The 26,606-nt window shown below is 29.5% G+C and overlaps 2 protein-coding genes across 3 annotated transcripts in view; one reads left to right on the top strand and one right to left on the bottom strand.

Moving 5' to 3' along the window:
* Nucleotides 1–4,279: 4,279 nt before the first annotated feature.
* Nucleotides 4,280–12,105, bottom strand: LOC106679982 (odorant receptor 10). Its single transcript, XM_014419413.3, has 7 exons — nucleotides 11,883–12,105; nucleotides 10,277–10,649; nucleotides 7,846–8,266; nucleotides 5,845–5,944; nucleotides 5,656–5,763; nucleotides 4,859–5,008; nucleotides 4,280–4,444 (listed from the first exon to the last, which is right to left on the bottom strand). The coding sequence occupies exons 2-7, from the start codon at nucleotides 10,620–10,622 to the stop codon at nucleotides 4,373–4,375; spliced, it is 1,197 nt and encodes a 398-aa protein (XP_014274899.1). The 5' UTR covers nucleotides 10,623–10,649; nucleotides 11,883–12,105; the 3' UTR covers nucleotides 4,280–4,372.
* A 4,078-nt stretch (nucleotides 12,106–16,183) lies between these two features.
* LOC106679977 (glutathione hydrolase 1 proenzyme) overlaps nucleotides 16,184–26,606 on the top strand; it is a 134,779-nt gene continuing 124,356 nt past the window's right edge. Inside the window, exon 1 of one of the 2 annotated variants that reach the window (XM_014419400.3) lies at nucleotides 16,184–16,265. In XM_014419400.3, coding sequence (XP_014274886.1) covers nucleotides 16,242–16,265 — 24 coding nt within the window. In that variant the 5' untranslated portion in view covers nucleotides 16,184–16,241. Of the gene's footprint in view, nucleotides 16,266–22,958; nucleotides 23,041–26,606 lie in introns of those variants that run through there. The other variant, XM_014419404.3, reaches the window with a different exon arrangement.

The following is a 26,606-nucleotide window of genomic DNA, read 5'->3' as shown; positions in this document are numbered from 1 at the left end:
TGATGTAATGATTGTTACCAATAAACAATATATAATAATTGTGAACAAGAGTTTAATTTACAATTTAAGAGAAAATGTAAAGGTTGTTAAAATCTAACTTTTTCTAATATAATAATATGTAGATTGGACTAGATGATGGATGGATGTCTGAAACGTTGTCTCGAATATTAAATAAAGAGATAAGAAGTAATGAAGGTTTTTTTTCCTTTAAAAGAAAAACAACTAGTGCAAGCTATTAGTAAATGTTTTAAAGTAAGATGAGAAAGGCTATCCCTATAATTGTGGTTAACGATTTGGTGTTGTATTTAAATTTCCTCCTCATTATTTTTAGTGTTATCATTTCCTTGAGATATTGAAACATTTTCTTACATCAACTTATCAATCTACCAAATCTGTGACAACACCAACTGTAGAACATTCATTCAAATATCTAAAATATTTAAGCGAATGACACACTCTGAATATTGAAAACTCTCAGTTACAAAAAATAAATAAAAGAACTGTGAAATATAAAAAAATACATTATTTCAATGCATTGTAAATAATTATATGGATTTTTCAATGGTATGAAATTAAAGCATACTATAGTTACTATATAATTATTCATATTTTTTCTTTCCATTTCAAGAATTCAAGGACAAAGTTGTTATTGTTAAGAAATTAATTAGGTTTGTATAAACTATCAAGTTCTAGGGTTTAGAAACAATAGTTCACTAATTGCATTTTAAATGAATTTATATTAAAACAAAACAACTAAGTATAGTTTTTGAGAAACCTCATGTACTAGTTAGTTGAAGTTTTCAAGTTTATATTAATGCATGCATTTTAAGATAAAAACACAAAGAGGTATAACTGGAAGAGTACTAGAGGTCCAAATGTACCAATGTAGGAAAGGTGACAAAAATAAAAAATTAAGTGGATGAAGGTTACTAAAAAACTACCAAATTATTTACTTTTGTTTATTTAGTGTTACAATAACATTATAATACAAAGCAGTAACAGATATACTAATGAATATACAGAAAATTGTAGTAATCGAAATGCATTTAAAATAAAATTATTTATTATTTTTTATAAATTTTTAAAAATTAATTTTTATCTTTATCTTATTCAACCTTCTTTCTTCTGGCTTTTCTTGTTAATTGCAGATATTAAGAGAATTTTAATATCAATAATAGTCTCCTAATAAAAACAAAAGTTCGTATAAAATATTTTTGTGAATAAATTGACTCTATTATTATACCCTTGTAACATAATAATAAAATTTAACAAAGTACATATTGAGAACAATTAAACTTATCTTAATGTGTGATACTGTAAAAAATAATCACAACAATACACAAGGAAAATTATGACACTCATACTGATTGTAATGGAAACACCATAGTAACGGAAAAGATTAGAAATGATAATATTATATTAATATTCATTTTCTTTTTATTGATCATCTACTTTTTATTTTATTAGTTTTTTTTATTTTATTTTCTGTTAGTTTTATAAATTTTTTATCTTCATTTATATATTGAATAACCAGATAAATTTATAGTATATACTCATTCTATTTAAGTTTTCATTCTCTCTAATAAATAACTTTGTATCAATCCAACATTAAAGTTTTATACATCATAAAATAAGTTTCTAATATATCCAAAAGTATGAAGAAATCCCTGCATTATTTCTGTAGGGAAAAGAAAAATATATGTATAAGAAAAAAATGAAGTAAGTTTCCCCAGTATTGATTTTCGTTTATTTGTTTTTCTTTCTGTTCTTGCAAAGAACAATTTACAAAATTACCATCCCGTTTCTTGGAAAACTATTATATTAAGAATTGATAGATCGAGTTGAACATATGGGTCACTTCTAACTTGAAACAGCAATTTAAAGTTCTCTGTTTGATAACATAAATGGAGAGATTAAAAAAATATTTAACTAGTTTCATATTTAATCAATACAAACCAAAATTTAAATCAGAACACTTTGGAACCTTTAATGCTTATAACTGGGAAAAATGTGTAATAAAATATTACTTATAGGTTATGTTTTTTATGTAAAATAGCAAATACTTAATAATTTATTTTAAGTCAAATATTCTTTACATATACTTTTGGCAACATCTTCATGAGATGTGTATTAGGACGATGTTTAATTAACAATAAATTAGGTTACCAACATTAAAAACTTCCGTTCATTTGTATATAATATATTGTTTCGTAACATACTTGACACTGATGTTTCAGGTTTATTTTTTCCTACTTGCTATAGTCAATACATCAACTTTTCACAAGCTTATAAGTTTTAACTATTTGATAAATCTAATTATTTTTTATGTTTAGTCAATATAATTATAGCCATCAACTGAAATTTTATTAACTAAAATAAAATATTTTACCAATAACTAGAAAGAAGATCATGTTTAATTAATTTTGTTATATGAAATAAAGCTCACCCTTTTATTCCAACAATTTAACGTTAATTGCATTACAAATAATTGTACATATATTATATCAAATTAGTATGGATATGTTACTTAACTGTACATACCACATAATAGTGATTTCTAATCATTAATTTATATTAACTTACACATTGTTCATCACATAAGAAATATGTGTATTGTATCTTTTATCTGAAGTATGATCTTTATTAGAAATAAATAAAACTTACAAATCCATCCAAAGAAAAAACTGAAAAATCACAAATTAAAAACATTTGAATAAAAATAGAAAAAACATTATATTCTCTTTATCTCCTTCATACTACAAATAATATGTAATTTTACACATATTATTTGTAATTATTATACATACATTATTTATTTGCACTTACTCCGTAATAGTGATTTATAACTCTTTCTTTATATTAACTTAAAAAAATTTTAGCACAAGTAATAAAGATCTGTATTTTATCATTTAAATAAATTATTTTATCATCATCTTAATTAAGAGCACATTTAAAACTTACAAGTCCACTCAAAGGAAAAACTGCAAAATCAGTAATGAAAAAATTATCACCGAAGAAAAATTATGTCCTCCTTACACCCTTCTGGATTATGAAAAAAATAAATAATATTGATTATTTCGCAGTTTGTCTTTAAAAATATTCTGATATATGAGCCATTTAGTATAAATGTGTTGTAAATCTACTAAGAACTAAAACGATTAGATTTTTGTTTCAAAATTTCCAACTGTTTTGGAATGAAAATGATTGAGACTTATTGTACTATTTTAAACCAAACCTTTAAAGATCATTCTATTTAATTAATATCTGAGAAGTATTTTGATAAAACACAATGAATTAGCTGTGTTAAATAAAAGTACGGTGATTTCTGAAACCTACATGTGCTCACTTAAGCTATAATAACTAGTGATCAATATATAATAACTAGAAAAACACTTTATACCATTTTAAAAATAATAAAATTAATACTTCATCCAATTCTTAAATTCAGAAAAAAAATTACATAGGTATTCTATAAAACGATAGTTGAGACGAGATGTCTTTAGAATAGCATGTTGATTTCTTAAAGTATTAAAATCATATTGCTGACCTTATTTCTCCTTTGTCTTTTTATTTGTTTGGCTTTCTTTCTATATATAAGCTTGGTGTCCTGGTTTGTTCTTCATGTTCCTTTTTCTCATTCTTTATCTTGCCCCTTGATTTATTTACTCTTGCCTTACTTCTTTTATTTTCCATCTTTTAGTTCTACAATTTTTGGTTTTATTTTTCCTACCTATTATTATTCTATTTCTTATTACTCCACCCGTTCATTCTATTTGTAACATTTATTATTGTATTCCTTTTTTATTTATCTTTGTGCATCTTATCTATGTTTCTTTAATGTACTTTGCTCATTTTTACATATTTCATATTTTAATATTTTATATCTTCTTTTAATATTTTTTATCTATATTTATCACATATTTTGTTCTTGCATATTGCACATTGATTTTAGCTCTGATGAAGCTCTGTAAAGTGGAGCGAATTTTTGGCTCTTATTAAATATGTTTTGTACTGTTTGAGTTGTTTTTTGACCATAGCTGGATCATCTCCCTTTTATTGTACAGTTTTATGTTATCAATCTAGTGATTTTTTCAACATTTTTATGAATTATATAAACATGGTCTGAAAGGTCATTTATGCAATGAATGATAATAAAAAGTAGTGTCAGTAATGTATAACATATTAATAAAGTTTTAAAATAATAATAATAGAATGGATAAGAAAGGGAAAATAAAATTAAAGAGATTGTATTTTTATAAAGAATCACATCACTCCAATATCACTTGAATTAGATTTATTATAATACTACATTGAACATTGAAGAAAAAGATAGTTCTACAAGGAAAAATAATAATTCATTAAGTAAATATATTTACTTCGCATGATCGCCTCCTGCATCGGCAGCAGCCAAAAAATTGTAATATGAAAATGCAGTCTTCATTACCTAAACAGGGAATTATTATTAAGGAATTTTCAATTAATAAAACAATTTGAGGATATTTATATCACAGAAAAATAATATTGACAGATTGAATTTGATGGAATTTTTATATCCAGATCCAACCTTTGGAACCATTTAGCTGTCACTATAAGGTAGAAGATGACATGAGTGTGCAAGAACTGTCATAGTGTCATAAAAAATGTATCAATTGAAGTGATAACGTTACGTTAGCATTTGTTCAAACTTTAAAATTACATAAATATTGTAGAAAATAAACAGAATTTTATATCTGTAAAAAAATAGGAGACCTAACTTTTGGGATGACACTTATTAGTATCGGCTTTATCATTTTTATGCTAACTAATCCCTGAAAAAAAAAACATCAGAGATATAATAGGTAAATATAAAAATAATTACATTTATGAAAGTATTCAAATTTATTTCAACAATTCCACCAAATATTACTGGATGCATTGGCATAGTCATCAAATTGAGAAGTTTTTTCTTCTGATCAAATGTGCCATCTGTCCAGTCCATCATGTAAGCATAAGTAGCCAATTCAGAACACTACCAATAAAACCCAAATAAGCATATTAATTATATAAGTAGAAACATTGGAAATTTTCCTACATAAATTGCAGTAAGTAAATGCTAATAAGAAATAAAATGTAAGAGTATATCAAGTAGTATATTAGTAGTAATATTTAGTAGTATATCTCAATTGTTTCACTGTGAGGAGGGAGAGCCCACCCTCTGAGTTTCTCAAAGTTCTGTGTTAGTCTATTATTATATATCATCTCTCTAGGAGTGGTCCTTATTGCTCTAACAGCTGACTATAGCTGTATTAAAAAAGAAACGGTAATATAGCTCTCCCTGCCTTAAGAAGGGCACTATCTCACGTTAAAGCTACTTGAGAGTATATTTTATACTCCTTAGACTACTATCATTATTATTGGCAAAAATAAAACAAATGAAATATTGAATGGTAAGGGGCATACTGTATTCTTTTGCCCCATAATTATACGCTGCTGATGATTTTCTTGGTTTTTTGAGTTTTTTTTAATCAAGATAAAAGTTAAAAAATAACTACCTCACTTATCAAATTGGTGCTAGTACTAAATTATACATATTACTTTGGCAGTTCACACAGACCTATCTGTCACACTGTGGGTTAAAAGTTTAGTTTAAAATTCTAAATTAAATAAATAAATTACCTGGAATGTTATTTCATTGCTGTACCAACAATAAAAATATAAAATTATAATAATAACAAGAGTAATCTCTCCTAAATTCAATAAAACATTAAAGTTAATGTGTTCCATCTAAAAAATAAATCAAAATGATAATTGATAATTATGACTTCTTTGATAATTGGTTTATACCATTTAACAAAAAATATTTACCAATGTTAAGATAAAAATTCCAGTGCAAAGCATAATGGCGGTGTTAATGCACTGGAAGATGATTACTCCCTCAGAGGCAAACTTGAGCTTATCACATACCCTATGAATGAATGTAATTGTTAAGAAAGTACAGTAAATATCTTTTAAAAATTAAAACCACTGTTGTAATTTGGTGATAAATTTCAATTTACTGATTTTAGCTAGAGATGGAAAGCTGAAATGGGAATCAAATCAAAGAGCCGTCTGAAAGAATCATATTTTCAAGTGATTTACATGAAACAATCCAATTCACATGGAGTTGGTCAATTCTCAATCAAGAGAGTCAACGAAGTGGGAGTGGGGGATATTTTGTTATATTAAGAACTACTGTTCGAAGTCAATGTATAAAAAAACAAAAAAACATTACTTTATTACAACTTAAAGCATGATATAGAGAATTATCGGCCTATCTCCCTCTGTTTAAAGTCCCTATGCCAAAAGTTTTCACCAGTGTTCTCAAACAACGGCTAACAAAAAAGAATAATGGAATGTGTTGAAGAAGAACAAGCAGGTTTTAGGAAGGGATTTTCAACATTGGACCACATTCAGACTGTAAACCAAATCATCAAGAAAGCAAATGAATATAACTTCTCTCTATATCTTTGTTTTCTTGACTTTAGGAAGGCTTTTGACGGTATTATACATTCAGAAATATTTAAGATACTAAGATTAATAGGAATAGAGAACAAATATATTAAGATAATAACAGAGTTTTATAAGGAGATGACAGCATATATTATGACTGAAAAGAAAGGACAAAGCTTTGATATCGAGAGAGGTGTGCAACAGGGTGATCCGCTATCCCCAATTTTGTTTGTTTTTTGTGTTGGAGATGGTGTTCTGGCATCTTGCATGGAAAGAAGTAGGCATCAAAATAAATGGAAAATGGCTGAGCAACCTACGTTTTGCAGAAGATATTGTGCTCTTTGCAAAAGGCATGGAACAACTGAGAGAAATGATAAAGCGGCTTCTGGCATTGTGTGAAGAGGTTGGTCTTTATCTGAACTACCAGAAGATGAAACTTATGACAAATGGCATAAAAGAGGAGTATGAAATTAACAACCATAAGTTGGCATATATTTATGTTGAAGAATATATTTACCTGGGTCAGTTAATATCATTCACTGATAGAGGAGCAAAAGAGGTTCAGAGGTGATTGACACTCGGTTGGAAAAGTTTTGGTCCCTTAGGCATATAAAGAAGGGAAAAACAAGTATTGACCTTAAAAGTCAGGTCTTCAATAGTTCCATTACCTCAGTGGTCACTTGTGATGCCAAGTGTGGTCACTGACTATACCTCTGGACACCCCGGGAAGTGCTGACTATTACTCCCGAAAGGGAAGGCCTATGCAGGAAAGGATACAGAAAGATGGAAAGAAAATCGATAGAAGTTAATGTTTTGTCAACTATTATTTATATGTAAATTTTTTTTTCTTCTATCTTCTTTAAATGTTTATATTGAATTTTATAATGATTTTAATTTATTACATAAATAAAAGGCTATTTCATTTCATTACAACTTAAAGCATAAAAAATGAGGACACAAAGTAAAGTGGTATATAGCCTTGGAAAAAGAAATTCATGATTTTTAGGGTAAAAAAAATCAATGAAAGTATCTCAGGTAAATGTTTGAACTTTTTGTTTAAATTTATCACATTTCAAATATTAAATAAGTAATGATATTAGCTAATATGTTGTTTAATTTTGTTGATAACCTAAAGTTGTTCCTAAAATAATTTGAAAGGCTTCATCTATGATCTGGAGGGTCCCCTTATCCTTAAGTGCCTAGGACTTCCACTTCGGTAAAGGCAGCCCTGCTCATGATATAATTATCAGGAGGTAGCAAATATCTAAGATGAACACTGATGTATCATATTGCGAATAAATCATTAAAATGTTTCGAAATTTACACCAAAAAATACTAAAAACCAATTATTAACTCAGCTTGATTATGATAACTTACTTTAGAATTTGAGTGTGTTGTTTGATACATATCTCTAATGCTGCATCTGACCCAACACTACCATCAAGTTTAAGGTGAGTGAGGCGGTATTTGAGAACTCTAAGCTGACATAACAAGGACTCGGATATACAAAAATAAACATTATCAAAAATGTAGAATGTGTGCCCACAAAGGCAGACATTGGTTCCCTGAAACAAGAATGTTATAGACCACTGGAACCAATCATCATCCAAAACAGGCCAAGTATCAATAATACGTGTTCTTTCTCCATAGAATAAGAGTATGATCAAGGGTCGACTCAGCCAGTGCAAGCTGATGCAAGAACCAAAGAAAAGGCAGAGAAAGAATGCTATCCAACATCTTTTCATCCCATTGCGAACGATTGGTTCCAATTCTGGCTCATCAATTTCACTCATCATGACTGGAAAAAAAAAAAAACTACTTCTACAAGATATCTATTATTCTTAATATTTATGATTAATAAAGAAACTACATCCATCACAATCCAAGTTATTATTAATCAGCTTATATTCTCTATGAACCTGTTTGTTTTGTGTTTGGGCTTTTTTTTCATTTATAACTACAAAGTAAAGATTAAAAAGAAATCTTAATAATTACTTTGATGATTATGAGCAACAAAAATGATCTTTTCTAAACTTTTATTTGTTGTTGAACATGAATAAGCTCGTGATTAATTAGTCATGTAAATTGTAATACATTAAACAGTACCTAAATATTTAAAAAATACAAATAATATCCATATTTTATCTTATAAATACATAAAATATTAAATGTTTGAATTTTAATTAATATTTTCTTTTTGAATTTAAGCAATTCACAGCAACGGTGATGATTGCCTATACACACCAATGTTTGATTTTTTATAACAATCCAATAATTGAAAGTAAAATAACTACAATAACAATAAAATAGGGAATTTAATCTGTGGGTGGCGCCAGTTCAAATCCGGCCTGGGGCATTGACTTTTTTCATTAAGTGGTGGTCCCACAAAATGAAAAACTTGACCCCCCACCATGGTTAAAATAGGTTGGTCACCTGTAGATACCACATAACATAACTAAATAACATAAATTACAGCAGTGTTTATTTGATAATTAGTCTTTTTTTTTTTGTTTTTTAAGGCAATCCAGAGTGAAGGTTAGGCAAACATCTGGCCTAACCTTAACTCTGGATTGCCTTAAAAAAAAAAAACTAATTATCAAAAAACAATGCTGTAATTTATAGTATTTAGTATTTATTAGTAACACATTTAGTTATTTTTTGCATTACTGTTATTTAGCTCTTAAATAATTCATTTTTTTAAAAATATCTTTATTGAAATTTCCAACTGTATATTATATAATACATTTAGTAAATTTGATCTTAGTTAAAATGGAGTGTTACAGGCGTGTAGAGTAACTACCCATTGGTAGCACTCTAATAAATACTTCATAAAAAAACTTTTTATAATGAGCAAAGTATGGTTTGTTCACCTTTTTTTTTATTTATTTTTTTTCAACTTTTTACCATATATTAAGTAAATAACTGAATTATTATCATACAGCAACTAAATAAGTTTACATTAATTATGGATTTTTTTTTACTCTAATTACCCTTAATCAGAGTAAAAACAAAACCTCTCCTTGAACAACCATTGGCATAGAAACTATACTTCCATATAGATTAATTTTTTGTATTATCTCCTACCTGGTCGTTTCTGATATATGGGAGTTTATCTACAGGTAATCAACCTAATAGTGCGGGTCAATTCTCATTCCCTAGGGCCACCATGAAATAAAAGTCAACCCCTTCAATAACAATAACAATAATAATAAAAGACTGCATTCGAACCTGGATTCAATACTGCTGCAGTTGTGAGGTTGCTAAAGTGATGCATTATTAACTTCCTTGGCTACAGTCTCTCCTTACAAATTATTGAACCTATAGGTTGTAGTGGTACAGGTTTTTTTGTTTATTGTTATTAGTCATGTTTTTATTTTATGAAATTAATACTCTCTAATAGCACTACTATGTAAACAAAAGTGGTAATTTTATTTATTTTTAAGAACTGTATTTACTAGAACAAAATTATCTGATTTGTGGTGTTCAAATTAAAGATATAAGACTGACTTATTGAATTTCTAACCACTAGTTTACCTATTAGTTTAACCACTACTACTTATCAAATGATTATTAGCTACAACAGCTTTTATATTCTGGTTATAAACCAAAATGTTCATTAATTTATAACTTAAACATATTAATAAAATGGAATAATTCATAAATACAATTACCTTATAGTTAATTGGGACATGAAATTGTTGCTAATTCATTCAACATTCTTTGTATTTCTGTATAATTTTATAACAAAAATTTAAAAAAATATAATTAAGATTAAATTATCAATATAAAAATTATAAAATGAATTTACCATCCAGAAGGTCCATGGCTTTCTTTAATGGTTTTCTGTGGCGGATACACTGAACAATTTTGAATGTACCAACAACGCCAGGACCAGCTCCAAAGACTGAGAACAGATTTACCATTATGTCGCCTTGAGAAAATTTAACGATGATAGCAAAAATCATGCTCCAAAAACAAGCCGAGGCATTGATGAAACATATGACACGAAGCCTAGACAACCATTTTCTCCAGAAAGTACTTGACGCTTCCTCAGCCCACCATCCATAAATGTTTAGCCAGAATATGATTGGCCACTTCCAGATTTCTGTAATATTTTCCTTTTCCCAAGGCCACTGTATATATGATTTGGCCATTATGTTCAGTTTCCAATCGAAAAAATTCTAAATCAAGAAAATTAATTTTATGGATAACTATTTTTAAAAAAAATCCTAAAGATCAATTTTTCAACTTCTTTCAATAAAAGTAATTGCTATGATTTTAATTTTATTATTACAATAATATTATTATTAAAACTATTAATAATTCAGGTTAAAAAAAATAATAAATTTTATTTTGTTCTAGTTAAGCAAAACAATAAAAATTATCAATTGAATGTGTGAATAATTTTTTTTTTAAACTCAAGTTGGTAAATAAATTTTCATGTAAAACTTTTGGTGATTAGTCTAACTTTTTTTTAGCCTTACGTGAACAGATATTCATAGATCTAAAATTGAAATCTAAATATTACAATCAATAACTAAAACATAAAATGAACTAATTAAAGCCTTATTTACATTTATCACATTTAATAAAAATATTTTCTTAATAATCAGTATATATGTACAGAATGTATATGGTTACATTTCTTAAACTCACCATATCAATTTTAACCAATTTTTGGTATCTTAATATACAATTTTGAAATATGAAAAAAAAAAATTACAAAGGCAGTAATAATAATGAATGGTAGAACTGCATTCAGGTACAAAAAAAATCTTGTTGTTTTGTAAATTAAATTATTTTTTATTTCTGTATTGTACCACTATTTTGACAAACATTTTGTTTTTTTTATTTGGATAATATAGAACATTAAATAAGGAGTGAAAAATGAAAAAGTTTCATTTTCTGAATTATTAACATTTATCTATTGAAAATTAATACTTTATAAACATACTAAAAAAAAAAAAAAATGAGACATTGCCTCCTTATGAGTTTATAAAGTGTTAATGTTCAATAAATGATAAATTTCAATTATTTAGAAGATGAAAGTTTTATATTTTTCACCTTCTTTGTTATGTTTTACATTATCCACAATTAAAAAAAAATAATAACCAAATGTGGTACCAGATCAATTTTTTTTTCTTTTTGGAATCTGAGAACATTTGTTCACTGAATACAGATATCAAATAAACAAGACAATTTAAGTAGCACGTTCATCAAAAAAATATATTATAACTTTGAATTTTAAAATAAAGCTTTAAAGATATTATGAACAAAGGAATTCCAACAAATGTATTGAAACATACTATTAATATTAATTTAGTAACATATTAAATCTCTAGAATAATTAATAGGATAAATAAAGGTAAAAATTATATTTTATAAATAAGCTAAAATTAATAAAATTGCTTAACCTTTAATTTTTGTATTAAATAAGGGAAATGAAGAACCTCCAATGGCAACAGATGAGAGAAAAGTAATTTCAACAACTTTCTTAGCCGAAATGCATGAAATTCTTAAAATGTTTGCTAGTTCAACTAGTGGTTTTACCTAACCTATAATTTAGTCCTAATCCTCTTTACTTTTCACTATTCAATACAGTAACTACTGTCTCTTTCTTGGAAGATAGATGTACAATTTACTGACATGTAATAAATAGTGTTATCAAAGATCCCGTTTCTTGAAAAATAAGTTGTAGTAATTTATTTTCTTGTATTTTATACCACAAGGAATATCAGCTCATGAGTAATTAAATTAAACTAGCAATAAAATAAAAACATTATTTATATACATAAATAGTTGGCCGTATAATTTAAAATATGAAGAACTGCAACCCTGGCCATCTTCTTCATATATTAAAAAATAATGACATATTGGTAAGCATTTTGTTATTTTTCAAGAGTTGTTTTCTTTCCCCATTAAATAAGTAGCATTCTTGACCTAGCAATCAGGAATAATATTTACATCATAAAGGTAAAATATAATTATAATTATATTATTAAGAAACAATAATTAATATCAGTTCGACTGACCCTTAATTCTAAATGAGATGTCAAACAATAAAAATCTTGTGCAATGTTTCATTCATATAAATGATTCATAATAAACAGAAAGCTTGTTTGGCAATTATTTTAGAATTTGCAGTCCCCTCTTCATTTTCTCAGTAACCGCTCCACATTTCGAATAATCAGATTTCAAAATTGTCTCATAAACAGAAGTATTATACCAATACGATCAACATGAACATCTATACTTGGCTTTACTGTCGTTTCATAAAGGTAAACCTACATGAAGAATTGTCAATTTCTCCCCCATCCTACACCCATGAAAATTTAAGATTGTAAATGCTTTGATATGTTTGGTAGGACTGTTTTAGGGACCTTTTTTAAAAAAACATTCTCGGATCGGAATCACAGAACCCCTGGTAATATTTGTGCCAAAGAGAATTTGCAAAGCCCATAGAATATAATTATGGTGAAAATGTCGATCTCAGAAAACATAAATTAATAACTTAAATTTTAAAATATGATTCACCTTTCGAATAAAGATTTAAAAAAAAAAAAAAAAATGCGTAAGTAGTGTCCGCTATAAAAAAAAAACAGTTTCCGAGATATGAAGAAAAACAATTTTTCTCCTTCCAGAGCAGAAGAGGGTGGGTCAATCTTTTGATTTATCAGCGAAAAATGCATACATAAAACTCTCTAATTATTCTCTTTATCAAACTAATTAGCTGCTCAATAACCGTTAAAAACAGTGTTCATTTTACTTAGAATTGCACGTGTTCCCAAAGATAGTACTGTAGCCAAGGGTTCCATTCTTTACTGAGGTCTTTCTACAGACTTTCCTAAAGATATTAAAGTAGTTGCAAATTAACTCCAACCGACGGTATAATCTATGTACAACCTCAAACGCAAAATAAAAATTGTCAGATGTGCCACAAAATATTCGTATTATAATATAGCATTATTTTTTAATATTTACAACTAAAACTTACTTAATTTATAATTATTAATGATCAATCAGAATGATTATGGAAAAATATTCTTAGAATCTCATTAAACTTTTCTCTTTCCAGGTCAAGCCTACTCCATCCTCGGATTCCCATTTTTTTACACTATTTTTCAATGTTGTCTTTCTAGCTTAAGCGTGGATGCCCTCCTGTTCTTCCTTTTCAAGATATACCTTCAACTTTTTAAAGAAATTCGAGGATGCCCAACCCACAGGCGTCCGCTCAACATATTCTAGCCACCTCAACTGGTTCTTTCCAACGAAGGAAACCAGAGCTGTTTTCTTGAATATTTATTCTAAGTTCATCATTCTATCTGAACCTCCAGTTTCTTTAATTAAAGACAGGTCCAAATATTCTTCTGAGTATTTTTCTTTTCCATACTTTATTATTTTTTTTACCTTAGTAAGTGCCCATTTTTCACAAACTCATGACACAACCAGTTATTTTTTTTTTTAGATTTGGCACCAGTCATAGTTCAACCAAGAATAATTCTCGAAACTGGACATTATGATCCACCATTCTGAAACAAAATGACATACTATTAAAGATTTCATAAGCCCTTATATATCGCACATTATGAAGATCGAAGAATACAAAAGCAAAAGAGAGGACAATCTTAACACTAACTCCCAGAGTCCCACGATCCAAGGGCCCTACTAACTACTACATCATTGGTAAACCAAGCATTGACCAATTCCGGTTATTTATCAACAAACAAAACAGACTGTAACTAGTTTAGGTGTTTGTGTTCACGATCGCAGTGTGCGCTTTTAGAAGTTGCGACAGACACTCTTTATTATGAAGTGAGAAATGTATGGTCCCTTTAGAAGATGTTCTTTCCAGTGCATTCATCCACTGAGCATCATATAGTACAAGAGCTGGGAAGAAAAAAAGGTAGTTATCTCACTCCAATTTTTGATTACTTTAATGAAAACTATGTATAATTACTAGTAAAAATTGATGTCTGCCAAGGTAGGTAGGGGAAATAAAAAATGGCGGCTGTTTCAAAACCTTAAAAAAACATTAATTTTTCATTCGAAGCTCCATATGGAATACTTAAAAACTACCAACAACACTAGAAAATCTAAGAGAACATTATTTAAAGAAGATTAAATTTGCTAAAATATTAGCCTTAAAAGAGCTATTTACGTCCAATAGTTCTCGAGATATAGCTTTTTAAAAAGCAAAATTTCTTAAAATGTCGAACAACTGTAAATCAAATTATTTTAGCGAATTTCATGTAAACTATTACTCCTACGAAGATAAACATCATAAACTACTTTATAGCTCATTAAACTAGCTTTAATTTGAGTGCTAATAGACATCTGTACGTCAAATGGATTTTGAGATATAATTTTTTCAAAATAAATTCACTAACTACTGATCTTTCGGTACGTTCCATACATTTTTACTTTTTAAAAAGCTATATCTCGAAAACTATTTAACGCAAATAACTCTATTAGGGCTCATATTTTAGCAAATTTACTCTTCTTTAAATGAAGTTATCTTAGGTTTCCTTGTGTTGTTCCTACTTTTGTAGAGCTCCCAATAAAAAATTAGATTTTTTTATCGCTTTGAAACAGCGGCCATTTTTTATTCCCTCTACCTATACTTGGCAGACTTGTCAATTTTGACTAGTAATTATACCTAGTTTTCAATTAAGTGATCAAAAATTGGGGTGAGATAACTGCCTTTTTTCTCCTCTTGGGCTCTTATACTAACATTTCTTACTCCTTGTTGAACGCGGGAGTGGAGAACACAAATAATATGTTTTTACTGTTTTATTAGTTACGGTTAAATAACTTGAAACGTTGTTACTGTAGTGAGAACAAACAACACAACACACACAACTAAGCCTTGGTGACAACTTACTTGACAACTGGCTGTCACACCAAGTACATAACGGTTAGAGAACTACAATCGATATATTCACCGTTTGCCACAGAGCAACATGTATACAATAAAAAATGAATTTTCACATCTCACTTTAGCACTGCTGTAATTAATAATTTTACACAAAACAAGAATGAACTGAAAATTACGATTAGGTTCAAGATAGATGAGTTTATCACTGAAGTAGAAAGAAACTGATGCATTCACATAAATAGATTTTCAAGATGTAATTGTTGAATTTATTCATTAAAAAAAAAATGAAAAAAGGACCTCTTGTAAATTTTTAATTTTTCTTTTCAATGTCTGTTATTTCTCAAATATTAAAATAAATATTAATAAATTAACCAGTGTATTGTTTCTAACTTAAAGCTAATCGGAAAAAAGTTCGAATAGCCCTATCTCTAATCAAGAGGACCTCTAAATCCTGAAGTGCTCACAATCTTGCTTAAGGACGCATCTGGCAGATGACATCATAAATTGGTTAAACCCATTTTATTTATTTTTTATAATGATTACGAAGCATTTTTTACCGCTTTTAGGGATTATCTATTTAACGAAAAACTTGCAACAATCTCATAATGACTAGGGGCATTTTTACATCAGCAGTTTGGTCTATACTCAATGAAAATCCTTAATTCAAGACAGTAAATAGTCAATCACTCTTGGGCAAACAGTAGATTCTTGCACAACATGACTATCACGTTTTTGAAATAGGTATTAGCTTAAACCGAAGCGATGAATAGACACAAGCGAAAATGGTTTTAGAGTGGTTACAGTTTGCACGCACGATGACGCAAACCATTGACAAGCTCAGATTGTTCTATATCAGTGTGTCTTTCCTCCTTCAGCGCTACGAACCTAATCTTCGAAAATGCCACAAGAAAAAGATAGATCGGTAAGTAATAAAGTCGTCACTTTTTTTTTTTTTTAATTATGCAGATATTGGCTATAAATGTTCGCAATCGGTAATGAAAAAGTTGAATGTAAATTTTGGGAAGTTTACTCTTAGTCAAGTGATAAAAGGCTCAAAAAAAAATACCATTCCTAATATTTGACATAAATACATTTATTGGCAAAATGCCAAATAATAGTGAGTCTAGCTCTAATTACTTCATGTTGAAATTTCATACGTTGGGCTCTTTCATTCGATTTCATCTGTGAATGTTGACAAGGCAAAATCTTAGCTAAAAACAGGAGACAAAATATTTCCATTAACTAGTAATATGATCTATTAAAGAATCATACATCTCGCTACAATCTGGAACATTACTTGGAAAAAATATACTTTTCAAAATAAACCCATCTCAAGGCAATTTTTGAATACTTTATTTGAGAATCGTTTGTGATTTAACTCTCAAAAATATATTAAATTCACAAATTTAGGGTCCAGAAGTTAAGACGGAGGAAGACGTATACAATACAACAAAAATTCTATTCTATTACAGCTGAAAGTTTTAGGAGTTTCTCAAAAGTATCTAGATTAGAAAAATAGCTAAACTGTCCTCGGATTCGACAAAAAGTTCTTTTAGGTCAGAAGTGGCAATCAGATTAGGCAATTATTTTCCTGGTTATTTCCGAATAATGTATACTTAATTTTTTTTTTTAACACTAATTTTTGAAAGGATTGATGGTGCTTTATATTCTACTATATATGAGGTAAATTCTTATTTGTCATCATAAAAATAAAGACAAACAAACAAATAGCATTTTTAGACATGTCATTGTCTCTGTTAAGGAGCTCAACTATATTTTCTCCGGCAAATTATGGCTAGAATTTATTCTTCAAGTTGATTGATATGATTCAAATTCATTCTTCTAAGCAAGTGTGTATATGGGTAATTTGTATTGGCTGGTACAAATTGCTGGTCGGTCTAATTTAGTTTCCGTCTAGCCAAGAGTCGGCTTTTGGGCACAAATCAGAGAGAGAGTTTGGGCAAGTACTTGTGCTTCATCCATACGTTTGTGTTGGGAGGAGTGGGGATGGTAGTTAGCAAACTACAATAACGGAAATAATTTTAAAGTAAATATTTAAATTAGGTAAACAATAAATGGTAAAATACATAACAGAGGGGGAGAAGAGATATTAAAAAAAAAAAACAACTCATACATAGAAAAACAAAGGAGAAATAAAGTATAAAATAATGGGATACAATATGTGTATGTGATTAAGAAAGACAATATACCAAATTAGTGGGGATACAGTGAAGTGTAAATTATAATAGAAAATTAATAATAAAGTAATTAATATAAGTACACTTAAGAAGGTAATATAAATGAAACAGGAAGGATAGTAAATATAAAATTAATTAAATAAATGGTGAGAATTTATAACAAAAGATATGATAAGAAAGTGGGCTTCTGAAATGCAGAACGAAGTGAAAAGAAGAATTATGAGGGTTTTATTATGTTCAAAATGTGTCGATATGTAAGGGAGATGCAGTCTTTATCAACATTATGATTGACGGAATTCTCAGTTAAATTTACGTAAATGGACTCCGAGATGAGACGTTTGGTGTGGTTGGGGACAGTGGCAAGAATGGAAGGATTGTCGAAATTAAAAGTGTGATTCTGGTTTAATGCGTGTTCTGATAATTTAGATGCAAGTGGATTAAGGAGTTGATGGAAGTTTTGTGCTGGGAAATGCGGTTCTTAAATTGTTTTTTTTAGCCCTGACGAAGCCCTGCAACGTGGGGCGAAACGTTGACTCAATAAAAATAGTATGATTATTTACTATTTGAGTTTTTGTTGACCGCACCCGGATCATATTCCATTCATCTACACACACGGTCAATCATCAATAATCTTCCAATACATTGAATTGATTTACTTTTGATTTAACATTTATAAAGACACATGATATTCGGGTAATTAAATTAATGAGTATCTGATAAAATTCTAGGACGAAATACTTATATATTACCTAGTAGTACTTCTAATAATCATTATCATCTACCATACCAGCCGATATTTATGATACCTTTCATTTCACACGCGGGGACAGGTCCATATATATATTAGAAGCCAACATAAATGGATCTTGAAATGAAATGAAAAAATAATTTTATTCTGGAACATATGTCCCCTAAGAATAAATACATGGTTCATATATTAAGATTTTTATCCGGCAAGCATTTACAAGTTTCTAGTAAGTAAAATGAAAATTACATTGGGATATTGGTGTAACTGGTGTTTATAATGTTAAATAAGTGGGGGAATGTGAGGAAGGTGTTGTATAAAGGAAAGAATGGATGAGGACTGGCGAATGGAGATGGAAGAGAATTCCAGAAGGAGGCTGCACGTACAACGAAGGATTTGCTAAAGAAGGCGGTTCTATAGGAGGGCATATATAAATAAATCGGTTGGGATCTGGTGTTTAATGAGTGGATGGATGAACGAAGAGTGAGGAGATCTAGGATATAGGTAGGTTTTTTGATTTTAAGAACTTGGAATATAAAACCCATTTTCACTTTTAGGCATCTTTGTCTGCCCTACCATACTGCGCGGCGCCTCCTATCGTACCGCCAGGGAAACAGTCGGTTTATAAAAAACGAAATTCCATGAATATTTGATTTTAAGTTCACGAATAAGTAATCGCCATTCGATATCATGTAACGTAACGCTGCTTGTTTATTTTTTGTGAAAACATTGGCATATATAAACAAGCAACAAACTGTCGAAAAACTATAGATTAACATAACACGTGTCTTGAACAGATTGTAGGTCCAAAGTGTTATATTTAATTGAATGACGTGGTATTTCACACACAATACCTAATAATACTCCTTAAAAACTCTTCTCGGAAATCATGAGCTTTTATTTCAATCATGTAATATGGTAAAAAGATTTTTAATAAAGAAATCACTTAAATAATATCGCACAACAACATTTTAGAGCGGTCACAAACATACCATCCATAAATTAATTTATGGCATTACTTTAATCTGCCAAGGTGAACCGTAAAATAAATCACGACAAACGATATTCTTACTATACTTAATGTCGAAAAGTATATACAAAAACGTACCGTTATCTTTGTGTGTCAATCGGTCCCTTTAGCTAATTAATTGATATTTAATTGTTTTATCTGCACTTATAATAAAAAAAAATACAGAAGCTATTAGCGTCAAGTGGAAATTCTTGGGTTTCGTTAAGGCGAATAGATCATCAAGGTTATGAAAAAGTGTGTAATTCTAAACCGTAAAATACGTTTAATGTCAATGTTTTAACCTAAGTTCCTGAACCATAGATTCTAATTCTAATGCTCATCAGGAGAAGATATCAAAGAAAGCAAAAAGCATTCTTCTCTAAAATTATTAGAGAAGCCTCAAACGTGGCTATTCCAAAGATTATTACCATTACCACCATATTTATGCTCCTCCCCCCCCCCCACCGGAACATATTATGCAACTCGTAAAACACTGGGAAAATACACGGTACCGAAAAAAATACAACGATACAACGAAAATAACTGATAACAGATCCGTTACTTGTTAACAATATGAAAAACATGTATAGAACTGGTCATGGTGACTATCGCTAGTTTTGGAAAACCTCAAAAATGTACTTATTGCGAAATAACAAATAACAAAGTTAGCAGAATATTACGAAGGCGTACAGAAAACCAAAAATACTGCCAAATGCAAGGACAATAAAAAAATTACATTTTATTATACCTAAAAAAAATCTAATATCGAATCTTCGCAGAACCTACAGAAATCGAGCACCGGGATGCGATAGGATACCATGTTAAAAAATTACTAAAACCGCTTTCCAAAAGAAGGATTGTCATTTAGTATATTTTTTTCAAATGAGGATACGATGTTTTCTAAATTATAGAAATGTGCCACGTTATTTCCGCTACTGCAACCAGGGTACGTAACATTGGGGGAACAACCCAATAAGTTTTCTCCTTTATCTAGTAAAAATATTTTAAAATTCATTCTTAATTACGCCCAAACTTGTACGAAAAGTTATGTCAAAATACAAGTTTTCAAGCACATTTATCTACAATCGCCATGCGGTAACCTTCAATGAAAATATAGAACGAGGTGAATCGCAATTTCAATTGGAAAGCTCCCACGACACTGATATCGGTAGATTGCTCAAAGGCCTTTGATGCCATCTTGTACAGTCTAATTTGTCTATTTTGAATATCCTGAGCAGCTGTAATTTAGTGTTTCTGAAATCATTTCTCAGTTAAATTTTTATGATAGTGAAGTTCGGCTAAAAGTTTTCAAAACACTTGTGGAGTTCCTCAAGCACGGTATCTTCAAAAATATTGTTTTCTATGTACACTTCTAACAATGTTGAAGCGTAATGCTAAAATGCTTTCGCAGATGACAAGTAGCAGACTCAATCCTTGAAAGGCGCTAAACCAAGCCAAAGTGGCTTATCAAAGGATTATAGAAGAGCTAATAAAGTTGAACATTGAAGTGAGTGTTTACAATGCCCAAGAGCTTCATCTTTAGACATGTCAGGAGTAGCCGGAAGGATTCACGTAGAAGAGGAAGAGACCAACTCACTGACGTGAGATCTCCCTGAATTTTTTTATTTTCAAAACCTCATTTATTAATAAATATATATACAATACGGATTATAATTACAATAAAAATAATATATAATAGATTTATTTACGATTTTTCTTGTTTTGCCTTACGGCATTATAAGATTACCAAAACATGGTCCGCTGAAGGCAGTTTTTATATTTTGTGGCTCTATAGCCGGGGGCTTACAAAGAATGTGAGGGACATTCCGGCTGGTGGTGATGGTGTGATGACTTCAAGCTGCAGAGCCCAAAGTCCTTCCCTCGGCGAGGACGCCGACCAAGGGGACTGTGCTTTGCCACCTCCCAGGTCTTGGGGGAGGGGCGATTTCTCGGAATAGGGGATTGGCACAGGCTTTCAGCCCATCAAAGAAGTTGATGTGTCTACGTCCTATGTATTCCGGCACAGAAGGGAATTGGAGCTCCTCACGGATTACCTTATTCCTGGCCCGTTGGAGTGTGGTTCCTCTGACTATTCGCCGAAGGAGGGAATTCTGGAAGCTGAGAACTCCCTGAAGAAGATTGTAACCTGGTGCATACATATCGAATATTGATATCGAGAGGCATATAATATTACTATTTATTTATGGTGTAACATATCATTTCTGTTTTGTAGTTTGATCGATAAAAAGTTACATTAATATTCATAATCTTGGATAATTATTTATAGATCGAGACATAACAATAAGTTAATATGCAATATTATTCAATCGCGCAAACGCTCTGCTCATACTGCTGCCCACGGTTTCCTGGTGGAAGACACCATGGCCCCATCTGACCCGTTACAAACACATCTGATTTTTACAATCTGGCAACACATTGTAGCCTCAATAAATTTTTGAGTACAAAACCTATGAAAATTAACAGTTAATAGACCAGGATTATTATTGACAAGATTAGGTTAGATTTTGTAGTGTTAAGGTAATATTGTGATCAAACATTTCAATAAATCGTGAACGATTATATCAGTAGATACTTTTTCTCACCTGCCCCCTATCGTTTTCTTTCTTCACTTCATTCCTTCTTTCTTATTATTATGTTATACTTTATTTATTTAATTATCTATCTGTTCACAACAAATCATCTTGCGGAGGCCCCTCACCTCCAGATATTGTAGTCAGAGTTTCAACAGAACAAACACCTCAATAAGAGTATTTCACTAATACCTTCAAGTACCCATGGTAGAAAAAAAAGTAGCGCTCAGTTTGAATTATATTTCTCTTTCATATAATGCATTTACTTCTTTTCTATTTCTGTTTTAGAAAAAAAAAATACTTTGTATTAAAAAACCACAGAAACTCCATTTGTTATTCTTTATACAATACTACTTTATTACTAGTAATATCAAATGAAGTCTAAATTTATCTACATTTTGTTAGTTGTTTTCTGATAAATGAATCATGAGTTGAAAAACCACCATTTTAATTCCAGAACTAGATATAGAATAAAACATTGTTATTAAAACATAATTATATATTAACAAAGGTGGACTTAGTTTGGTTCATGAAATTTTTTACTTAGTCTTTTTGACTGATATTTAGTAGTATCTTAAATAATAGATATTTAGATTAATTATTTTTAATTTTTTAATGATTACTGCTCTCGTTCTATTTTGTTTCTGCTGGACAGTTCCAGAAAAAATAAACAAATCAGGCTATTCTTAAAACGAAATATTGTTTATTTAATAAACTATCACATTAACAAATTTCTAGATTTATTTTGAATAGGTGACCCACCGCAAAACTAAGTATAGCTTACTCCAGCCTTAGCTTCATCACCAAAGTGTCAAGTTATTATTAAAGCATCTTCTTTATTCTAAAGTTATTTTCCTTTCAAGAATTAATTTTTTTCTTATTGAATATTATTTTAAAAAAAAAATAAATAAACCGGACTAACGACCGGACTAGCTAACGGAGTGTCTGTCCTGTAGTAAATAACCTTCCCGTTACCCCTTCTCTCTTCTCTACCCCTTCCCCAATTACCCCTTCACTTCTCTGAACTGGCACCCCCCTCCACTTCAAATCAGTCTTAACTCTTTCGTTAAGGGGTACAGACGCATTTTATTATTATAATTGTGATAATTTGGATATCTCTTTATAATCTTTTTATGAGTTAACCTGCAGACAAGGTAATTTATACAACACATTTAAAATATTTGAACAGAAAAATCAAATCTGTATTACTGTTAAAATTTTTGATAAACTAAAATGTTCTGACTACTTAATTTCATCTTTATTTGTTTAATTATTTTTAAATGAGTGAAGATAATGTATTTTTTTATTATTATCGTTGGAATTTTAATTGATTCTCGTAGTTTCTAACACGCCGAATTTAGGTTTTGCGAGAGTTATAATGCCACTAGATGTTACTAACCCCTAACCTTACAATTTAACTTCCAATAGCCCATGGCATAAACCACAAAAATTACGACGTAACAAAAAATTTTTTATTTTTTTAACTCTTTTATTATATTTTTCTTATTATCCTTATCAATATTACTACATTTTTTATCTTTTTGAATATTTTTAAAGCTAAATCTAATAAAATGAAGAAAGCCAGTAGAGTTTGTAATTTTATTGTCCTATCGTATCAACCGCCAATTAAGAATATTTTCATCACTACTTTACTTTTATTTTTTAATTTCATTCACTATTTACTTTAATTGGTGATGCTGGAACTGCTACTGCACCATGAATTAAAGTTAATTGTCAATGAAATTAAAAAATAAAGGTAATGTAGTGATGAAGATATTCTTAATCGGTTGTAGATAATCCGTTGAGTTCATATAACAATAAATATATTTCTTATATTTTATACTAAGCAAGAACTAAGTTTATAAAGGTTAATTAAGTTGACGATACATTGCTTCTGTAACTATTTAAAATATTTGAACAGAAAAATTAAACTGTTATTACTATTACAATTTTTAAGTACACACATGTTGACAATACTTTCTGTTCTTCATTTTGTTCACGTGTCAAATTATACTTTTCACTATTATGTTTGTTTTATCTAAGTAGGATAATTTAATAATGATATGTAACATTATACAATTAATTTATAAATGATACGTATAATATAATAAGATAATTTGCTATTATTTTGGTGTCTTAGTAAGATAAATACAGAGTACCTAACATTTTTGCCGGAAAACAAAACATTTTTTCCAATTTAGGAAAAATTAACATTTTTCCATTTATTTTGGCATGAACTCTTCCGAAAATAGTCCTTACTAAGCACTTTTTGGTGCATCATCAAAATATTTTGGTGGTAAGATTATTAACGTCTTCAGCGGCAATAGTTGACGTTAGCAAAGAGAGTATTTGAAATGGGTTTGCCACTGTCGAAATTGTTATCAACATTTTTATTTCTCTACTTTATTTCTTTTAAATCAATTTTTATTTATAATTCATTTAATGTTTCATTATTTTACATTTGTTTTAGTGGCAAATCCATTTGAAACCTCTCGCCATATGATCAATTCCTAACAATTAATTAATAATGAAGAACTTGTGTGTTTCTTTTGTTATCTAAAAAAACTGAATTTTTATGTTTATAATAATTGTGAACATGCTGTTTTAATTTCAAGTATGAACATTGTTGTTTAGATAATAATGACCTAAAGATTCATCTTTATTATTATACAATAATAACACGCAGTTAAATATTAACAATAATTTTGTAAAGATGAACTATTATAAGCATTAATTCGAAAATTGTATATATTAAATTTTAATGTATATATTATATTAAAACTTAACTCAATTTAATTCAGCTGAGTAATTAAATACACTTTTTTTACATAAACAAGTAAACATAAAACTAGTTTTTAAAAAATTATTTTATTTTATGTCAACCCAAGCAGATTATATTTAATTTTATATTTCAACCCAAGCCTATGAATTTGACAGTTCATTTTACTAATAATAAAAATTCGTGCCATTTGAGTAAGCAATTAGGGAAAACCACCATACCATAAATACCAGACAAAAAATATTCCTGACCCTATCCAAATTATAACTTCATTGTTATTAAGAACTTGATATTGCTTGGTATTAGGAAAGTTAAAACAGCAATCTTTGTCTATCAGCACTTAGTCATAACTGATATTCTTTCAGAGATTGCTAATATTGGAAATATGAGCTGTCTCATGTAATAGTGATAATACCTCTAGGAACATTTTAAAAGAAGTTATCAAGTTTTAATTTTTTTTAAGTTTATTTAAAAAATGTATTTATAATTTAACAGATATTTTGCAGTAATTCATAATTTTCCTTTTTTATATTAAAATATATAATGTATATTATATATTTATGTTAATTCACAGTTGGTGCTGTCATTGCTTGCTAAGTGGAAATAGATATACCTTTCGTCTTCTTTTTTATCTTTCTCCTTTGTAACTCTTAGAGTGGAAGCGCCTTGCCAGCCCTCACAATTCCCACCCTACACAGAGTCCAGACTCTTTCCCTTCTTAAGTCCAGGATTGAAGATTTGAATTTAAATTGGCCAGAATTTTTCCACGTAGTCTGAGGCTTCCTCGAAACAGACATCCAATTGGTCCAGAATTACATACATAGTACTTGTTTTATAAATGCCTTTATTTAATATTATGGATGTATAAATAAATAGTTATAATGCTAATAATACGAGTACCACACTTACTATCTGGCATTTTGATGTAAAAACACACCGCTTGCATTTTCAACTCTTTTTAGGTTAATAGAAGCTACTTTATGCTTCCATGGTACCACATTCCGAAAGTGTTAATTTCTCATCCTTCACATTTTGATCGTGTTCGAAACATTCAGGAAGAACCTACGTCGATACGTTCTCGAAGATCATTCCCACCTTAGATATCCTTCTCAGAGCTTAGTCTGCTGCCAGACCTCGAGGACATAAAAAGTAATAGACTGACTGGGAAAAAAGTTTTCTAAAAACCACCCATTTTATGGAATTTCTTACACAAAAGGTGTTACCAATATAAATGGAGGGAGTAAGGAAGGAAGTAAAGAATTGAGACTGAACGGTGGTAACATAAAATTGTTACCAGAGGCAAATAACCCCAAATTAATGATGGGGAAAGCAAAATGCTGATAAAGAAACCGGGCCTGACAGCAGAGAAGCTAAAATCATCCTATAAATGAAAAGACCAAAGAGAAAGGGGAAACCTTCCAAAGTCCCCATAAACGGAAAGGCCCAGTCAGGCCTGGCAAGGCACGTATAATTCAGGATCTAGTGAGCAATTACTTAGAGAGAAAGAAGATCTCTACAAATAGCCAAAAAGTATATTAACTCAGGAATGAGGATAGATTGTTTGTAGCCTGGAGAACAACATGAAGGCTTACTTTAGGAGAGGAAAAAAAAGTATGTCTCCCTCCGCCAAGTGTAGGGAAGACTCCTGAGATTGGACTATCAGGGTCACCACCATACATTTTTTCCACTTTGAGTGCCAGGTAGTGTTTAAAATATGAATAAACTAGGTAATACACTTTGTCCTAACTTCATTTTATTGGTACAGTATACAAAATAATTTGACAAAGAATTCCGTCAATCATAAAGTTGATAAAGACTGCATCTCCCTTACATATCGAAACATTTTGAACATTATAAAATCCTCATAATACTTTTTTTCACTTTTTTCTGCATTTCAGAAGCCCTTTTCTTGTAATATCTTTTATTCTTGTTTTTCTAAAT

The sequence above is a fragment of the Halyomorpha halys genome, unplaced genomic scaffold (genome assembly GCF_000696795.3).
Source record: "Halyomorpha halys isolate HHAL.00 unplaced genomic scaffold, Hhal_1.1 Scaffold237.1, whole genome shotgun sequence".
Lineage (NCBI taxonomy): Eukaryota > Metazoa > Arthropoda > Insecta > Hemiptera > Pentatomidae > Halyomorpha > Halyomorpha halys.
This window is presented reverse-complemented; position numbering and strand designations above follow the sequence as displayed.